We start from the raw sequence: 19,447 nt of genomic DNA on the forward strand, positions 1-19,447 counted from the left end.
GAGGAAATTTATCTAGTTTTTGTTCTGAAATGGAAAAAAAATTGACATTTCTCAATTTCCAACAGAATGGACATTCTGAGTGTTGACCAGCTCTATTTCCAGCTAATGAAATGTAAGCATGACCGATTCCATCCACTAGGGGTGCACATCTCTCTTAGCCATTTTTAATGTGCACACAGACATATCACACTATGTCTTTCACCACATATACACACACACCTCGCTCCAAGTGGGCCAGAGTCTGTCTTCTAGCATGACAAAGTTGTCACACAAACACCAGGCATAGTAGCCAGCTAACACAATTGCTTCTGGTTTAAATAATAGATTTCATTTATATTCCTTAAGTCTTTATTTGATATTGCTCAAAAACTCCCCACGGGCCTTTACTACTTCAGTAAGAAGAACAGTAGAAGACATAAGTATCATCTTTCCAAACGAGCAATAAGATGATGAGAGAACTACAAAATAGCATAGATCTGAGCAGGCTTTTACATGTCCACATAGGACCATGAACACTGTTGGTGCTGTGTAAGTATTTCTGTCCACTGGAGAACAACTGTGATGTCCTTTCAAAAAACATTGTTGCCAGACGAGTTTATGCATATGTTGGCTGAAAGAACAGGTGGTGCAAAGTGAAGATTTTGAAGGTGGAACAGTAAAGAGGAAATATTAGCAAATTAGATAAACTTCAAAGCAGTTTTGAATTTGGAGGTGTTTACCCTCATTCAGTTTAACTTATAAACTTCAAAGCTTTTAAGGTTCATCTATCACTAATAAAAATATTAAAAATTCCCAAATAGCCATTTCAAAATAGAAAAACTGCTAAATATTACTAATCATATTTGACTCCACTGTATTTCTTTTAGAGCCAATTGAATGTCTTTTTATAGGCTCATTTTGCCTTCAACCATATCAAACATTGTTGACAAAGAACATCTTTTTTTCCTTTATATGCACTACATTTTTGATGATCTGACTAAGAAAGTAAATAGAAGATGCCCTTTGGTGGAAGAGGAGGAGGATTGTGTGGATTACGTATGCTGATCTCAACCCAGCTGGGCACACATATATTGTCCTGGAGCTCTCCAGCATCCTTGAATGTTATAACATGCTTTTGAGCTACTCGGAACAAAGTCATTATAAATTCTGCAATATAAACTGCTAGCAGTAATAACAAAAACAGTTGGAATGTCAAGAGGGCAAAGTATTAAAAACACACACCTCTGTCTATTAGACAGCCTACCAAAACTACCTTGCTCAGTTGCAGAAAAGTTACAAACCCTACCAATGAAGTACATCAGAAGAGTCTCTTTTAATTGTTACATATCAAACTGTGGTGACATATAGTTTACAACTTTCCATCATGGAAATTGAAAATGAGCTTGAAAATATGACTGCGTAGCTAAGCAACTTGTGGAAAATTTGGTAGTAGAGGTGAAGCCTCAGAAATTTAACCTAAGAACAGGAAGTTCAGATTCTTAAATCATAAAAAAACAACTAAATACTGTATAACCATTGAGGGAAACTATACATGTTATATGTATGTCTGGGGAATCCTGACTGGAAGAAAAGGCACAACCCCAAAGAAAAAATATTCCCAACAGAACTAAACTGGGTTCTTAATGAAGACATGATATAAATTGTGAATAAGTTGGCAATACCTATCTAGCATTAAAATTGTGCTGTGAAACTATTGCAGATGGTACAAGGAGAATATTAAACAAACAACCAAGCAAAAGAAACCCAGAGGCAGAAAAAAGTTACTGTTCCCTTCAGCTCTTTGAATTATACAAGTATCAGAGGGGTAGCCGTGTTAGTCTGGATCTGTAAAAGCAGCAAAGAATCCTGTGGCACCTTATAGACTAACAGACGTTTTGGAGCATGAGTTTTCGTGGGTGAATACCCACTTCCTCAGATGCAAGAATTATACAAGTTACTGGCACTCACATCAACATTCTCTCTTAGCTAAAATCTTTTACAATATGTCGGCAATTTTGTGTTGTCTTTAGCAATTTAGGCTAGGATTTTTATGAGAATTGGGCACCTAATTCTCTTAGGCTTCTTTGAAAATCCCAGTCTTATTCTATATTTTCTTCTCCGTATTCCATATTATTATTCTTCTTGTTAGCATTGACAAAGTTTTGAGCCCAAGGACACACTTTTTGATTTATCTCTTTTTCCTTAACTAACATTTAACAACGTTTTTAAAATATTCTGAGAATTCGAAAAAGATTAACTTTTTTTATTAACCATTTTAGAACTGAAGAAAAGGATATAGAAAATCATCTCAATAAGATGTAGATGAACCCTGGCCAACTATCTCCATCACTTTTTTCTTGTTCAGTGCCCTTCTGCTGGATTATTTTTTGCAGAGAATTATCATGCCTAAATAAATAAATAAATAAAACCATCCACCATCAGAAGGGCAATTTTCTAGCAATAATCAAGAGAAAAGATAATAGCCCTTCTAAGAGAAACACAATGAATATGGTGAAAGCATTGAACCTGGACTGCAGGACCTTGAGCTCCATCTTTTAAGACTCTGGAGTTAACCTACAAGTATTTCATGTAGATTGTCAAATTCATCAGAAACAAAACCCTAGTGGATAGTCTCAAATAAGAGGACTCATGTTCTTACTTCTCTTCTGCATACCACCCTATCCCACCAATAGAGGATGGATTTCAGACACTCTGCACAAAGTGCCTTTCAGGGTGGTGAGATGTGAAGAGGTGGCTTAAACCTCATCTTTGCACTCCTCTGATCTTGCTAAAAGAACAGGAGTACTTGTGTCACCTTAGAGACTAACAAATTTATTTGAGCATAAGCTTTTGTGGGCTACAGCCCACTTCATCAGACGCATAGAATGGAACATATAGTGAGGAGATATATATACATACAGAGAACGTGAAAAAGTGGGAGTTGCCCAACCAACTCTAAGAGGCTAATTAATTAAGATGAACTGTTGTCAGCAGGAGAAAAAAAAACTTTTACAGTGATAATCAAGATAGCCCATTTAAGACAGTTTGACAAGATACTTAACATGGGGGAAATAGATTCAATGTGTGTAATGGCTCAGCCATTCCCAGTCTCTATTTAAGCCTAAGTTGATAGTATCTAGTTTGCATATCAATTCAAGTTCAGCAGTTTCTAGTTGGAGTCTGTTTTCGAAGCTTTTCTGTTGCAAAATTGCCACCTTTAAATCTGTTACTGAATGGCCAGAGAGGTTGAAGTGTTATCCTAATGGTTTTTGAATGTTATGATTCCTGATGTCAGATTTGTGTCCATTTATTCTTTTGCATTGAGACTGTCCGGTTTGGCCAATGTACATGGCAGACGGGCTTTGCTGGCACATGATGATATATATCACATTGGTAGATGTGCAGATGAATGAGCCCCTGATGGTGTGGCTGATGTGATTAGGTCCTATGGTGGTGTCACTTGAATAGATATGTGGACAGAGTTGGCATCAGGCTTTGTTGCAAGGATAGGTTCCTGGGTTAGTGTTTTTGTTCTGTGTTGTGTGGTGAGTATTTGCTTCAGGTTGTGGGGCTGTCTGTAAGCGAGGACAGGTCTGTCTCCCAAGATCTGTGAGAGTGAGGGATCACCTCTCAGGATAGGTTGTAGATCTTTGATGATGCTCTGGAGAGGTTTTAGTTGGGGGCTGAAGGTAACGGCTAGTGGTGTTCTGTTATTTTCTTTGTTGAGCCTGTCTTGTAGTAGGTGACTTCTGGGTACTCTTCTGGCTCTGTCAATCTGTTTTTTCACTTCAGCAGATGGATATTGTAGTTTTAAGAATGCTTGATAGAGATCTTGTAGGTGTTTGTCTCTGTCTGAGGGATTGGAGCAAATGCAGTTGTATCTTAGAGCTTGGCTGTAGACAATGGATCGTGTGGATGGAAGCTGGAGGCATGTAGGTAAGCTGGTGCTCTGTGCAGGCTGTTCCCCCTGCACTGCAGTGCAGCAGCCTGAGGGCTGCTTGAGCACATCTACTGTAGCCACAGAAATGCAGAGAATTGAGTTTACTGGCCACCTTTCTTCTAGCCACATATCCTTTTGGCCAGGGCAGCAGAATGGTTGTGGCAGGATATATCACCAGAGTCTCCCACACACATGGGTGATCTCTGCTTCATTTAAGCCAGCACTAGAGCTAGTTTCTGTAGGGCAAAGTGCACCAGAGAATCTGACCCTCTCTAAGGGGAATGTGACAATGTTTCAGGCAGAAATCCCCATTGAAGGCAATGGGAATCCATCTGTAAAGACTGAAGTTTAGAGAGAGGACAGGTGACAGCTCTCCCTTCTTCCTTAACCTCAGTGTTTACTCAGAAATAATCAAAAAATCTTCACAAAATATATTAAAGTAAACAAAAACTCTCCCATCTAAGCACTGTTTCTGGCACCCTTAGCTTCAATTTTTTTATTTGTATCACTCACCAATTCTTCTGCAGGCTGAGGGCTAATCTGCACAATGAGACTATGGTATCTTATATACCTCTTCTTATTCTTATTAATCAAATTATCAATTATAACATATTTTTAAAGCCTCGGGCTTCATAGCAAGACCAGAAATACCACACCTTTTTTCATTCTTCATTCATAGGTTTTTAATTCATGCTAAAGCAATAGTTGGAGGTGTAAATACTGTGGAATGACATGAGAAAAGTAGCATGATACTCTTTAACTTCATCTATATTAAGGAACAATAAACAAAACAAACAGCAAATCATGTTATCTGGTTTAATAGGGATATGGCGGATACATTGCATCAATGATCCTGAAATCCAATGAAAGACTTTTTAAATGTGGAGCCGTTATTGCACCAATCACAGACATGAAGTTGTATGGTGAGTATTTCCCGTCTTGCCCTTTTATTAAATGATTTGCTTAAAATATCTATAGAGCAGATGTGTAACTCAGGTTAACTAAGGTCAGGTAGTGTAGTGGAACTGTATTAAATCTAGACAAATTGGACAGATGCTTCCAATTTTAAAATGAGGGTAATTAATGATGGGAGAAATTAAGCACAGGATGTGGTAGATTCTCCATCACTTAGAAATTGTTAAGATTTTTCAAAAGAAACTAAATCAGTAGAAGTTGGGTACCTAAATCTCTTCGGCCCCTTTAAAAATCCCAACCTAAATGAATATTGAATGTCTTTCTAACAGATATGAGGTGAAATCCTGGCCCCATTTAAGTCAGTGGTGCTAATTGACTTCAATAGGGCCAGGCTTTCACCATAACTTAGTTCAATCACAAGATATTGGGCTCAGTGTTGGGTAAAGTTCTGTGGCCTGCATTATGCAGTGGTCAGACTAGATGATTATAATGCTCCCTCTTGGCCTTAAAGTCTATTAATCTCTTTTCAAGATGAAGATACTTGCCATCTTTATGGCTTAACAAGCTTCTCCTGGCTTTCAACCAGAAATAAAGTTTTTTTAAAAATGGAATTTATCTTGATTAACTCTGAATTTCCTGTTTTCCTCTGTAGCTTCGGCTTTTTCAGAAAGATACCTTGGCATTCCATCTAAAGAGGAAAATACGTATCAGGTAAGTTAGTTTAACAAGTAACTAAAAGTAATGGTTTGGCTTTTAAAATATACTGCAGTTATGTTGTGTGTGTTTAATTTTTATAGGCATCCAGTGTACTGCACAATATTCATGGTTTAAAAGAAGAGAATTTGCTAATAGTTCATGGGACAGCTGATAGTAAGTATTTATAAATGCAATTAAATTTGCAGTTACAGCTTGTAATACCCAGATTCTCAAAGAAAGATTATGCACGTAGCAAGCATATAGATTTTTATACTCTTCATCTTTGTCTCCCGTCTAGTAGAATTGTCCATCCAAAGAGACCCGATTGTCAATTTCAGTTACCAATTGTAAATCTGAATGGATGACATTTTCCTTTGCTACATAGTTGTAACTCTTAGCTGCTGTATGTTCTAATTTGTTTAAATCTGGTGAAGCAGGAGGTTGCTAGTGAAAGGCACTGTGTCAATTATTAATAAGGTGACATACATTTTTAATGGTCTTCTAAATTAATCCTGATTTTGCGATTGAAAGCATACTAAATGTCAGCGTAATCAGTGATAAACAATATCTTTCAGTAAATTAACCCTTTGGTTAATTAATTAACATGTAACAATGGGGAATCCTTAAACTATTTAGAGCTAGATTGTAATTTGCTCTTGAGCATAGTCAATGAAGTAAACACTGGTATAACATGTATAAGTGAAACCAGAACCAGGTGCAACACCTGCAGTGGAAATCCATGGGTGCCAGGCAGCAAAGAATTTGGCCTGTGCTAGTTGACAAGCAATTTTCTTTTGTATATTTTGCTGTTCATGGTAAAGGGGTAAATAGCCCATCTAGTTCCAAAAAAATGCATTTTATGCCTTGCACAGCCTACCTAGATCACATACATGTTTGATCTGCGCCTCTCAGAACAGGTGAGTGGGGAGGAATGGAAATGGACAGAGACAATGTGCTGGTTGACCCGGCAGAACTGGAATGGGAGACTTGGAATTTGCTGCTGGTATAGGCCAGCAGCAAAATACTACCCCTCCGTCCCCCAGACCCAGGGGGAATTAGAGAGGGAATTATGTCTATACGAGGTGTCTGAGCAGCACATTGCCTAGTAATACAATCTAGCCCATCAGTATTTACTGAACCCCAGTTTCATGTTTGCTCTGAATGAAGCAAACACAAGCATAGTCACAGAGCTGCATGTTTGTTCCACATGAAATTTATTGAAATAACATTACAAAAGGCCCATTTCCTAAATGAATACAATCTCTTACAGTTCTGTGCGAACAATAGAAAACATGCTTTCATTTAATACACTGACAAATTACTTGCATTTGAACACACCCATGCTACTCAACTTCAAACTGTTTTAATCCTTGCTAAACAATGGATGAAAAACAAGAATTCCTACTTAGTGCCCAGAAAGTTTTACAGTGCTGTCCATCACTGCAACACTATTGTTATTTGCTACGGTATGTATCTTGGGTGCAGTCAGAAAGGGTATGTCTACATTGCAATCATTGATGTGACTGCAACATGTGTAGTTTTGATCCAAATAGCTCAAATAACAATAGCAGTGAATCCACAACAATACAGGCAATAGTATGGACTGTACAGGCCTACCCAGGACAGGACCCTGAGTGTGTACTCGGTCAGCCAGCCCATGCTGCTGCTACTTTAGTTCTAGCTGGTTAGATCAAATCTAGCTTGGGAGTGTCGAAATGTGCTGCAGTCATGCCTCTGATTGCAGTGTAGATAGACCTTAATCAACTGCAAATCTTGCCACATAACTTCAGCCAAAAAGTTTCTTTATCTAAAAGGAAAATAAATAAATACAATTAATAAATTAGTACTATAATAATGTTGTTCACTAATATGTAGATGTTATTGTCTTGTAGCTAAAGTCCATTTCCAACACTCAGCAGAACTAATTAAACATCTAATAAAAGCTGGAGTTAATTACACTATGCAGGTATGTAATGCTCAGGTGTCTCACAGGTGCATTGTTCAGTATTTAATCTCATTTTTATTTTTCTCACCTATACTTATCTATGTAGGGGCTCATTGGATAACTTGTGTACCCCACAGCATACAGTAGAATCATCAGTGACTGCAGTTAGAATGCTGTCTAACCCCTTGTCCCGATAGTTAGTAAAGAAGTCAAGGAGAGATCCCTGTGACACTTCCATAGGACTCCTTCTCCCCAGTCAATACATGACCACTTATCTGTGGCCTCTGTCCTTTGGCTGGATTACAGTTCATAACAGAGTGGATCCAAACCACTTTGTCTCATATAAAAGGCTTTATTAAAATCCAAATATATTCCATCCAATGCAGAGGGTTCCAAACTGTGGTTTGTGATCACTGATGATCCATGAGGCACTGGCTGGTCACATAGAACTGATTTTCCTCCTTATTTTCAGCTGCTAAAAATATTGCATTAAAAACAGCTAAAAATACTGTAACGGTCTTCCTCTCCCCCACTGTGTGGGTTGCAGGTGGGTGTAGTTTAAGAGAGCAGCTTGGGGAATGGAAAGTGGAGCAAAGTGTTATTTTGTGGGGTGGAGCTGCTGGTCACCAGCTCTAGAAGAGGCAGGTGCTGCTGTTCAATGGCTCTGGCTGCATTAAAGGCTGTTGGATTTTCAATGTGTTCTTGGCTTATTCTTTCGAAACCCTGGCTGCTATGATGCATCACAAACCCTGATGTTATTTGTCCATATAAGAAAATGCTGTAGTTGCCACGGGGATATATAGAATCACAAATGGGGAAGAAGAGGAGACCTGGGCCTCCCAGTTGTGAATAACCAAGGGAAGGTGGTGCCATAGCTCCCAAATGGAAAGCGATCTGGTCTGTGGGAATGCAAATAGCACAGGAGACAGTTTACATGACCGTCACTGAGGAGGTGGTCATGTTGGAGACTACAAATGGAAAGGATGGGAGGTATCCATGAAACACTGTCTGTTAAGATGTGGTTCATATAATGGAAGTGTTTCAGAACCTCTGATCCAGAGCATTCACTTAGTTTACCAAGTCTCTAAGCCCCTCCTCCATGGCTGCAAAGGGCCCTATACAAAGGAACCAGTCAGCTCTGCTGCCCTAAGAATAAAGGTGTCCATGTGCAGACCCCTCTGCAGAAACAGAGGGGAAAAGGGAGTGGGCAGGGTATTTGGGGGACATAGATTGTGCTCTATTTTTATACAGGACCTAGCACATTGTGCCTTCTAATGGAAACAAGTAATACATGATTATATTTTTCCCTTCCACCCCCCCAACCCTGCATATAATACTTTAAACATTGGGATGGAGCAGAGACCACTGTATTCTGAGGTAGTAGAGGGTGGGTTGGGGTGGGGCAGGAATTCTTGTCCTTCATGTTACTGTGCATCTCCGTAGCAACTCACCCCGTGATTACTCAGGCTGAGCTCTGTGACCTGGATTTCCCTCTCAAATCCTGAAGTCCCTTCTCTGTCCTTGCACAGGAAAAGTGCCCATTATTTGGGGGCTGAGGAGACGACAGTGATTATTTATGTTCACCATGAAGGGAGGTGCTGGGCTTTGGATGAGGTAGAGAAATCGTTAGTAATATGAAAAGGTCTTCTGTTGAATACTTCCTTTGGCTGCAATGAAAATCCCAACCAGAAATGCTTTTCTGAACACGATATCTGAGAATAGGCTTTTACGGCTAAAGATCACGATGCAGTCATTTAGTGCTGGTTTTGAATCCCAATCAAATGAATTTTGCTTTCAAGTTTATTACTTTCATTGATACCATAAAACTATTTAACATAGTCATCCTGTTGTCAACTAAAAAGCTCTAAAAATCAGACTGAAAAAATTAAAGCCCTAAATATCTGACCTGATTTGTAAGACTGTTTACGTTCTCCTTTTCCTCTGCTAGATCTACCCAGATGAAGGTCATAACATTGCATCTGAGAAAAGCAAATATCACCTTTACAGCACAATCCTTGGGTTTTTTAGTGCTTGTTTAAAGGAGGAAGCCCCAATTTTACCACAGGAACCTGAAGAGGATGAATAAGGAAGCCTGTTTGTACAGTACTGAAGGGAGACTTACTTTGAGGCTCAATAAAACCTTAAATAAAAGAGACTGTAAGAGTGCAGATTCTGCAGAAGCTCAAGGGCAGCTAAAGGATGTAACAGTGGAACAGCACATTTAGAGACACTGAGCTAATAAACTGGAATTTGAATTCAAAGTCCAAACATGTTACTGAGGGACAGAACCTATACCTTTGTGGAAGGACAACGGGTGGTTACAGTTTCGTGGACAAACTTAGTTTTGCATAAGTGTAGAGTTAGTGCATGTTTATTATGTTAAGCCTCACTGTTTGTTCTGTAAGTAGTTGCTCTGTTTTTAATTTAAAAGCACATCTTTATCCATTTTTGGATTATGCTCTACCAATCATAAATATTAAGGCCACTTATATTTTAAAAGATGAGTTGCAATCTAATACTTTACTGTAACATTACAATAAGTGCAATTCCTTTCCTGTCTATTAAGCATAAGAAAGCATTGAGTTAATAAAGGATGTGAGATTTTCTATAGTTTCTGTTTAAAGGGAAAATATTGTCCAGTGGGTTATATAACATAATTATGGAAACTGATTTTATTTTATTTTGTTTGTTTCTTTTCATTTCAGACATTTATTATCATTATTTTACCTATTAGTAACCAGTAAGGGCATTTTTGAGAGTGCACTCTTGGTCTTTATGTATATAGACAAGACTTCCTAAGCAGAAAATCTTTGTATGCTTGAATAATTTTTCAAGCCATAATTAACAGCTGTGTTTTAACAATGTCTGCAATTGAACTACTTCCCCAATCCAAAATGTATCATTTCCATAAGAAATGTTTGGGTTGTGTTTTGGTATTGTTTATAGTAGTTAATAGTTTGCTGGTTATACTCTAATTTTAGAATATGCTACTTTGTCAGATGTAAATTAGATACATAAATATTAAATTATAGTTTCAGATAAAGAAATTTTATTAACAATGTAATGCCATTGAGTAGTATTTTACCCTAACAAAGAAATCTTTGCTCAGATTCCATTCTAATTTCTGTGGAGGTAGCAGGTAACTGGAACAGTCTGTCAGTTTTTATTTGCTATTCCACAACTGCTTATTAAGAAGGATTTACATTCAACAGTGTTATGAAAAAATGAAATATTTTTCATCCATGGCCACGGAAGCTCCTGACAAATGAAGTTTTGTTATTTTATTCCAATGGAGATACAAGAATGCATCCATTTATTTGCCAAGGTGAATTACAGCACTAGAAATTGATGCTATGAAATAAACAAACCAGTCAACATAGGTCATCAGAATATTAATATCAATGATTGAAATCAAATATGATGTTCATTTAATATTAGGTATGTTCCAGAAGGTATCTGAAAGCTCTTGACAAATGCTGTGCAACTCACATAAATACATATGTAATTTTTTCTCTGGATATTATTAATGCTTTTCTACATGATTAGGATTTCATTTCTTGTGAAATTAAAATTATGAAGTAATCAACATAATTTTTGGAAAGTAACATACTATTTAAAATGCAAAGTTTTGCATATTTTATGAAGAATTAAAATTGTTTTTAAGGTACATTGAAATTCATCTGAAGCTTTTTAATCAATATTTTCATCTGGAATATTTTCTTCTTCAACTGCTAGAGTTTTTTATGATGCAAATAATTACGTTGTTGGAAAGATATGGTTTTATGGAGCACTTAAAAGTATTTGTCTATTAATGTTTAGTATTTACTTTGTTTTACTAGCAATTTTTATCTATTTTCAAATAATTTAATACACTTCTAATGTGCAATGACATCTTGTCTGGGTCCCAGTGTGACCGCAAAGTCTGACTATGTCTGCAATGGAGGATATGGAAACATTCTTCTGTACTAGAAAAGATGTCATGAAAAATTTGAGAAAATCAGTTTCTTCAGCAGCAACAAGCAAAAAATCAAACACAGACCTACGAACTCTGCTTATGCTACAGGAGCAGCACTTCAACTTATTAAACAGTTGAGATTTGTTCATGTAAATTTACCCTGATTATGTCCTTCATCATTTTCCTCTGATATGCTACCATGAACCAAATTTTCCTAATCGAACACAATGGGTAAAATCCTGGCCACACTGAAGTCAATGGGAATTTTACCATTGATTTCAATGGGGCCAAGCTTCCACATAATAAGTGCACACATAATGCCTGCATATGGATATACAAAGAAGTGCACTCAGTGTATGCCCTTGTGACTGGGGATCCCCCTATGCATTCACATCACATCAGTCTGCATATGCCCATCTGCATATGGTCATGCACTCTGAACAGGTGCCTGCATTTTATCTATGAGACAGCAGGTGTGCATTCTAATTTTCATTTTTAGTACGTTCAATATTTTTCTTATTAAGCCACAAACCCATATATTTCCATTGACTTTTCTTTACAACAGTCTAACACTCAGACATAGGATGGGCATCAGACCTTGGGAGAAGGTTTTAGAAATGAAATTACTATCCACCAGTTCAATTCTGGTAATGCATTAGAGATCACAGATCCAGTCTCTGAATCTACCTAAAATGAAAAAAACAAACTTTTTTTTGTCTGCAGCTATCTTTGATCATGCTAATGGGATTCAGATTTAGTTTTTAATCTTATGAACATCTTCGGAATTATTCTGGGTTGTATAATGTTGGGTTCCTTTCACTTGCTCTATTTGCACAACCAGGTATTGTTATATAAATAGAAGCCTGTAAGTAACTAATGCCGTATTATTAGTTATTTGTATTTAAGGAGCACCGAAAGGCCACAGTCAGGAACTACAACTCATTTGTGCTCGTTACTGTACACATGAATGGGCCAAAGAGCTTGCAGTCTAAGTACTCCATCCATTTCTAACCACTATGGAAATATTTTAAGGCCAGAAAAACTACTACTAGATTCATCCTCCTTTTAAAACATGACCTTTTTTTAGACTATACCTGTTATTTTGGAAAGGGCAATAAAATCAGAATCTATCCATTTACTCTCCAACAATTTATATAGCTTAACCTTCAAAATTCATTCCTGTTCTTCTCTCTCCTAGCTATAATACTGGGGCTTGCAAGACCCGTAAGAATCATGGGTCAGATTGTGATCTCAATTATACAATGAAATCAGGAGTAATACTATTTATATCAGGGGAGTTTTTCCTAAATTATACTGCCTAATAGAAATCAGAATCTGGTCTGTTTTGTTTTGTTTTTGTTTTATTGATTGATTGAAATATATTCTTTAATCTTAATGCAGGCAGGCAAATGGATTGTTTAAGAGAAACCTGATCAGTGTATGCTACCTGCAGCCTGGTCTGTATGATGATTGGTTGTTTTTTTTTCTTTTAGAGTCAAGTACCCCAGAGTTACTATCTTGCAGGCATCTGTAGACCTACTCATAGATCTGAGAGGTGAGCGTGACTCACTCTGCTCTGAGACTCAGTTTGCAAATATAATCCCATAGATTCATTTAGTCTAGTGTTTGTGGCTTCTCATAGAAAAGGGTTTTCATTTGATCCAAAGACTCCCAGAAAGGGGATTTGATAGTGTTGGTTTTGATTTGGCAGAAGTAATCAAATGCAGAAGGCTCTTGATATTTAACTGAATATCCTTTGCTACAGATTTATTAGGCATATTGAAAGTTCCTGAAACCTAGAATAATAGCTGAAAGAAAAGACTAGGCAAAGGCAACCCCATATTCCCTCTGCCAGTCTCTTTTAGACAGCTAGAAGCACCTATCCATTTTATGTCTGCTTTTAGTAACTCCTGACTGCCACTCACTTCTGGGGAAGAGAGCACTTTACTAGCATTGATAACTGGAGCTACTTCTATAGAAAATCCTTTTATGCACATAGCAACACTCCTCTTTTCTTTAATTGATTCCAAGGTAGTTAAGTAATAAGTATCAAACATGATTCCCTCAGGTGTTCCACCTTGGCTTCTACCAACAAGTTATCAGAATCCTAAATCAATACTGTTTTTGGTGATTGAGGTAAGTACCTATGTTATTGGAGAAGATGTATACCTGAAGACTACAGTGCTATTAAATTTGCTAGACCAGATCCTGAGGTTGTATAAATCAGCATAGCTCCACAGAAATCAAGGGGTATACTGCTTTTTATCACCTGAGGATCTGACCCACTGTCTCCATTTACAGTAGGGTCAAGACTTTTTGCTTGTGGAAATACTTTAGAAATACAAATTTCTGCCTTTATATAAATTTGAGTCAACCAAAATTGATTCAATTATTGTTGTAGCCCTTGAGGATGTAAATGGAGTATGCAGTTCCTGTTATAACTGTGACGCTCCCAGTGCTGAAGTCCCAGTACAATATGTAATGACAAACCAACATATTCAAACAAGCAAAACATCCACTTTCATAAGACGAAGCAGAAAGGATCTCAATTAGTGAAGAGGAAGGCTTAGAAACCTCAGAAAGGCTATAGTACAATGGTTTTCAATCCTTTTTCATTTGCAGATCCCTAAACAATTTTGAATGGAGATGCGGACCCCTCTGAAAATCTTATAGTCTGCAGACCCCCAGGGGTCTCTGAACCACTGGTTTAAAACCACTGTTATAGTATATCAAACTGGAATCTTGTTTATAAGAAGTTACAAGTAAAACTCTGATGTTAAGACTTTTGGAATTCTTTACTCCCATTGCGTAGAGGTTATCATATGCTAAAGTATGAGTTTATATCTATCTCTTCCAAAACACTTATGATAAAATCCCCAATGGAGTCAGCAGAGCTATGTAAATGTATAGTAGCTAAGGAGCTTTCCTGTAGTTTTTTGTGTACTGTTGTTTTTGGCAAATTTAATATTTACCATTGTAACTGTATAGTTTCGTTGTCTATATGTCCAATATTTTTTGAACACTTCTAATCTCTTATACTCAATAACATCTTGCGGTAATGAGTTTCATGGATTAATCATGCATAATTTGCTACCTTTTGATTTTATTGAATGCCCCCTTGTTCTTATTTATTATTTGTATTATATTAGTGCCTGGATGCCTTAACGAAAATCAGGGCCTTTTTAGCTCAGAGCTTTGCTTACAACTCTTAGTAATATACAGTTCACATTTCAAATAGCTTACAATTAAATAAGAGTGACAAAGAGTAGGAGAAAAGAAGTTTTATTATCCCCATTTTATAGCTTGGGAACAATTTTAAAGAGATATTAAATGACTTATTTGAAGTCACACCAGGGGTCTGTTGGAGAAAACAAATGAACAATTTTGCTACAATATGTTATTGGTCTTGCATATATCAGCAACTGCCAACAGCATAAAGTGATTCTGAGCACTTCTTTTCTTCAGTCGGCTGTAGTGATTGTTCACCATTTGGTCCGTTCCTGCACAACCACGAAGGCTTGATGGCCTGAGAGTCCAAAATCGGAACAGACTTGATGAACCCATGTAATAGGAGGTCTTTCTCTGGGCCACGTCCACTCCTCGGTTGGTGGAATTTTATCCCAGATATTACAAGTCACCCGGAGAACGGCATTCACTGGAACGTCTTGTGGCACCCTTATGACATGTCCAAAAAGCATAAGGCGCTGCCTGCAGACAATGGTCCTATGTCTTCAGAGACCTGGGTTAACCTTTGGTCTCCTACAGACTTCCTGTGTAACATTGGGCAAGTCACTTAGGCCTAGATTCTCAAAGGTATTCAATGGAAGTTAGACGCCTAAATTACCTTTGAGGATCTAGGTTGTTCTTCATCTGTAAGATGGGGGCAATGGCACTTCCCCATCTCCCAGGGGAGTTGCGAGGATTAATATATAAAAGAGTGTGAGGTTCATAGATACGATGGTAACAATGCCATTATAGATACCTAATATAGATAAGCTATAGATCTTTCTTAGCTTATCCAGAAACTGAATACCATTCTCTTGAACAGCCAAACTTCAAGATTCTCTTAGAATGAATTTGGTTGGAAGGTCACTGAATTTTGGTGGTAAACATCTATGCTTTACCCTATACCCAGGGCTTTGTCCCCCAGAAGCATAAAAAGCCACCGGGTATTAAGTCACTTAGTGCAACTGTCCTCTCGTGTAGTTGAGGAGTTTAAAAGGAGACTAATTTTACATTCAAATTATGCAGTGCCTACATCAGCAACTGTGTATAAGGCGGCTGAAAATAACACCCATCACCTACACAGAGATGGCCCTTCATAAATCCTTGTTTATCTATCCCCAAAAAAATTTAAGGTGTTTGATCAAACCATTGGAGTGGATGGCTAACTATGTACTCCAGATGAAAGACCAACTAGCAGAAATGAAATAATTGGCCCACAAACTTCAAAATGTTCCAGAGAATTTGGAATGTCAAATATAACCCCAAAGCAAGAGAGAGACTTTATACCATGGCAATATGTTTTGTTCCTGTTAACATTCAAGAGGGTAAGCTTTTGATAAAATGGCAGAGCCATTCCGAATTCTTAAGGAAGACAGATACGGTAGCTGTGCCTGCTAGTAAGCTCACCAATCAGCTCTGGAATGTGATACACTTCACAAATGGATAGAACCTAAGGTGGAATCCTAGAGGAAGCTGATGGTACTGGAAATTCTGGAAGATGCGATGATACAGAAATGGACTAGTGTAGTTCAGAGATGGTGTAGTGCTGCTTTTTCCTGGAAATTACAGAATCGAATGGAAAAGATCCATAGGGTAAATTGTGTCAAGGTGTGTATCATTGTTTGTGGTGAGAGAAAGGAGTACCATGGCAATGCAATACTATCACTTCAAAAGACTTCACTCAAATTAACAAGCAGTGTAATTGTATACTACTGAATGCAACAGTAGCCTTACAAGAGGAAATGTAGGCAATGCTTGTTACAGGAGAAAATAAACCTTCAAAATAGTCTGGACTAGCCCAGTAGCTTTGGTACCAGAGAAGGATAGAACAATATAATTCTGTATAGGTTTCCAATCCACTATTAACATTTGATCTGATGACCGTACTTTAAATGGATAAAGTGATTAAAAAATAGCAGCTGCTACATAAACTCTGCCTAAGTCACTTATGTCAAGGGTTAAAGTTACTGGCAAGTGCCATTGTCGCAGCAATAAAAGGAATACATTGCATTTAAAATTACAAATGATTTCCACCCGTTCACTGTCCTTCCTTTTTGACTACATGGAGTGCTGGCTACATTCCAGAGGTTAATGGGTATTTTTGATGGACTGCAAATTGTAGGCAGCAGCCCATTTGAACAACATTTACAGTACCACCTGCGCTGAGCACCTTGAGCAGTAAGAAAAAGTAGTCCAGGGTTCCAATAAGTGGGGGTAACAGTATGACCAAAGGAAGGTTTAGGGAGGCACAAAGAGGATAAATACTGGAGCTACATACCAGAAGGAGGTCTATGACACCTCACATGGAAAATGTTCAAGTTATCTTAGAATAAAGAAACAACTACGCTCCTTTTTTGGGTGTTATAAGGTGATGGAGGAGGTTTATGCTACATGTCTGAACACTAGCAGCACACCTTGCATGAATTAATCAAAGCAGAATAAATGGGGAAAAAGGTGGAATGGACAAACATTTGACCAGGCTTTCCAGGCATTAAAAATGAGTATTTGTGCCCATGCTGCACTGCACAGCCTGGATTTAGCAGTCAAGCACACAGCTCTGGAGTCGAGCTGGGAGCAGCATTATGAAAGGAAGGAGTGAAACAGCCATCAGGGCTATCTGGTCAGAAAGCTTTTCCCAAGGGAATCCAGCTGTGTCCCCACGGAGAGAAAATCCTTAGCTATGCTTACACTTTCCTTACAAAAAGAACTGTGAAGCATGGAACATAACCAAGAGCACAGTTACACAAGTATATCATGTAACTGCATGCGGACTACAGTCTGTTGCTAATATTGGGTAGCACCATACTTCACACACACACAGCCTTCTTCATTTAATGGGACTATATGTAGAGTAAGATGCTATGCAGTAGGAGTAAGGATATTGGAACCTCACCCTGTATTTATAGAACCAGCATTAGACACAGAGCGTACTACCTACCTCAGTGCATTGCAGTGTGAGAGTGAAATGAGAAGGTTGCCTTCTTTGTTATACAGTAATATATGTTCATTGAATGGGGCAGGGCTCAAACTTGTGAGACAGCGTGTTCTTCACTCATTGAGTAAACAACACAACATTCCACTTCCTTCTAGAAAACAGCTCCCTGGAATGGAATTACTTCTTCTTTTATTATTTACTTGTCTTTTCTTTTTTAAAAAAAAAGCTGAGAACTTCCATAGTTTAAAAACAATATTCAAAGACTGTTAAGGGTTACAGAGTGAGTCACACACCCCCCCACACAAAAGGCTAAAATTAGGCCATGCCTGTACAACCTTAACTGTGCCACTGGTTAGTATGCCTTGCGGTGGTCTTTATTTACATGCTCGACATATGAGCCCCGTCTTATTCATTAGGCTTCTTGGGGTTGAAGAATGAAGAAGTGTTTATGTAGGAACAATGCAGGCGTACAGAAGGCTCTTTATTCATTCACTGCAATGTTGGACATATAGAGTTGATGAGGTGGGCCCCTACAGATTTAATAGTGAGAATAAAATACAAACACTGAGAAGCTCTTTCATTCACTGTCCACAGACCATCTTGGGCAATTTATAAGGTAGGGTCCCTATGGAAAATATAACAAGCTACATTTAGAATAGGTGTGAAATACATAACTTCCCAGCTGTTGTAATACTTCCATTAAAGTCAGTGGAGCTACACAAATTTACATCAGTTGATCATGTAAATAAAGACTGAAACATAATGCACGTGGACAAGTTCTGAGGCTTGGCTTTGCACTCTTTATATTCTTTTAACAGGTTTAGTAGGGAAAACATAATTAATTATACAGTTTAGTGAGAATGAGCCTGCACTGTTCCTTTTTTGGCTTTGTTTCTACTTTCTATGTTGAAGAGGATTGCAAAAGGTAAATAACTATAATGCTAATAGTTGTTAACATATGAAACAATCATAGAATATTAACCCACTCCGAGAAGCTGCATACTGTATTTATATTTTGTGCCTTTCAGTTTGCCCCATGAGCTTACTCCTAATCACATCAGAATTGTATGTACATTTTCAGTTTACTTGGGGTTAAATAATATTTAGGAAGGGGATTGGCTTCATCATTTCATGCGTAATGGGTTTATAAAAACACACACATCCAAAGTGGTATATTTGTATAGTGATTAATGTGCCCACCTCTGCAGCATGTGGCTAGATTTACATACCTTAAAACAATACAAGTGTAGTGTCTGGAACAAGAACAAACAGCAAACATCCACCTTTTTGTCCAGACCCATCCATCACAAACGCTGCCCTCCGTACCCCCCTCTTTCACTTTTGACACAGTATTAATCAACTGTTTTGGTGAAGAAAGACACCTGGCAATGTGTTATGATGGACAGCAAATCCAAACCCTGGCAGACTGGTAGTGTGATTTTGAGACAAGCAACTTTCACTGAGAATGCACTAGAGGCACCAGACCTCAAGAAGTCCAATCTAGGGTCCATAAATCACAGAGGACTGCCACTATGCTCCTCCGTCAGGGAGGTAAAGGACAGCTCCAGGTTCTTTGGAGCGCTGCAGTTAACTGTTTCAGGAGTTTATGAAGGGGGCCATTGGAGGCGGTCCATGATACCCAACATGAACTTTCGGATATTCCCCATACTGCAACTTCAGGGCAGGTAGCCTTGCTCATAGGCTTTACTTGAGCACTCTCCCCACCCCAAAAACAAGCCAGCAAACTCTACCCACCAGACCTCCAACTTGTAAAAGGGCAGCGTAACAAGTACTATCTTCCTGATACAGGTTCAGAATGTCGTCTTAGCTCACCCAGCACCTTGTTTATGAGCATTG

General features: G+C 38.1%; 1 protein-coding gene across 2 annotated transcripts in view; it reads left to right on the forward strand.

The window, feature by feature from the left end:
* The window catches only part of DPP10 (dipeptidyl peptidase like 10), an 850,913-nt gene extending 839,927 nt beyond the window's left edge, over positions 1-10,986 (forward strand). For both annotated transcript variants that reach the window (XM_050916008.1, XM_050916007.1), the window contains exons 22-26: positions 4,743-4,842; positions 5,487-5,545; positions 5,632-5,704; positions 7,423-7,496; positions 9,424-10,986. In XM_050916008.1, the coding sequence (XP_050771965.1) occupies positions 4,743-4,842; positions 5,487-5,545; positions 5,632-5,704; positions 7,423-7,496; positions 9,424-9,561 (444 nt within the window). In that variant the 3' untranslated portion in view covers positions 9,562-10,986. The remainder of the gene's footprint in view (positions 1-4,742; positions 4,843-5,486; positions 5,546-5,631; positions 5,705-7,422; positions 7,497-9,423) is intronic.
* The last annotated feature ends 8,461 nt before the right edge of the window (positions 10,987-19,447 follow it).

The sequence above is a fragment of the Gopherus flavomarginatus genome, chromosome 10 (genome assembly GCF_025201925.1).
Source record: "Gopherus flavomarginatus isolate rGopFla2 chromosome 10, rGopFla2.mat.asm, whole genome shotgun sequence".
In the NCBI taxonomy this organism is placed as follows: Eukaryota; Metazoa; Chordata; order Testudines; family Testudinidae; genus Gopherus; species Gopherus flavomarginatus.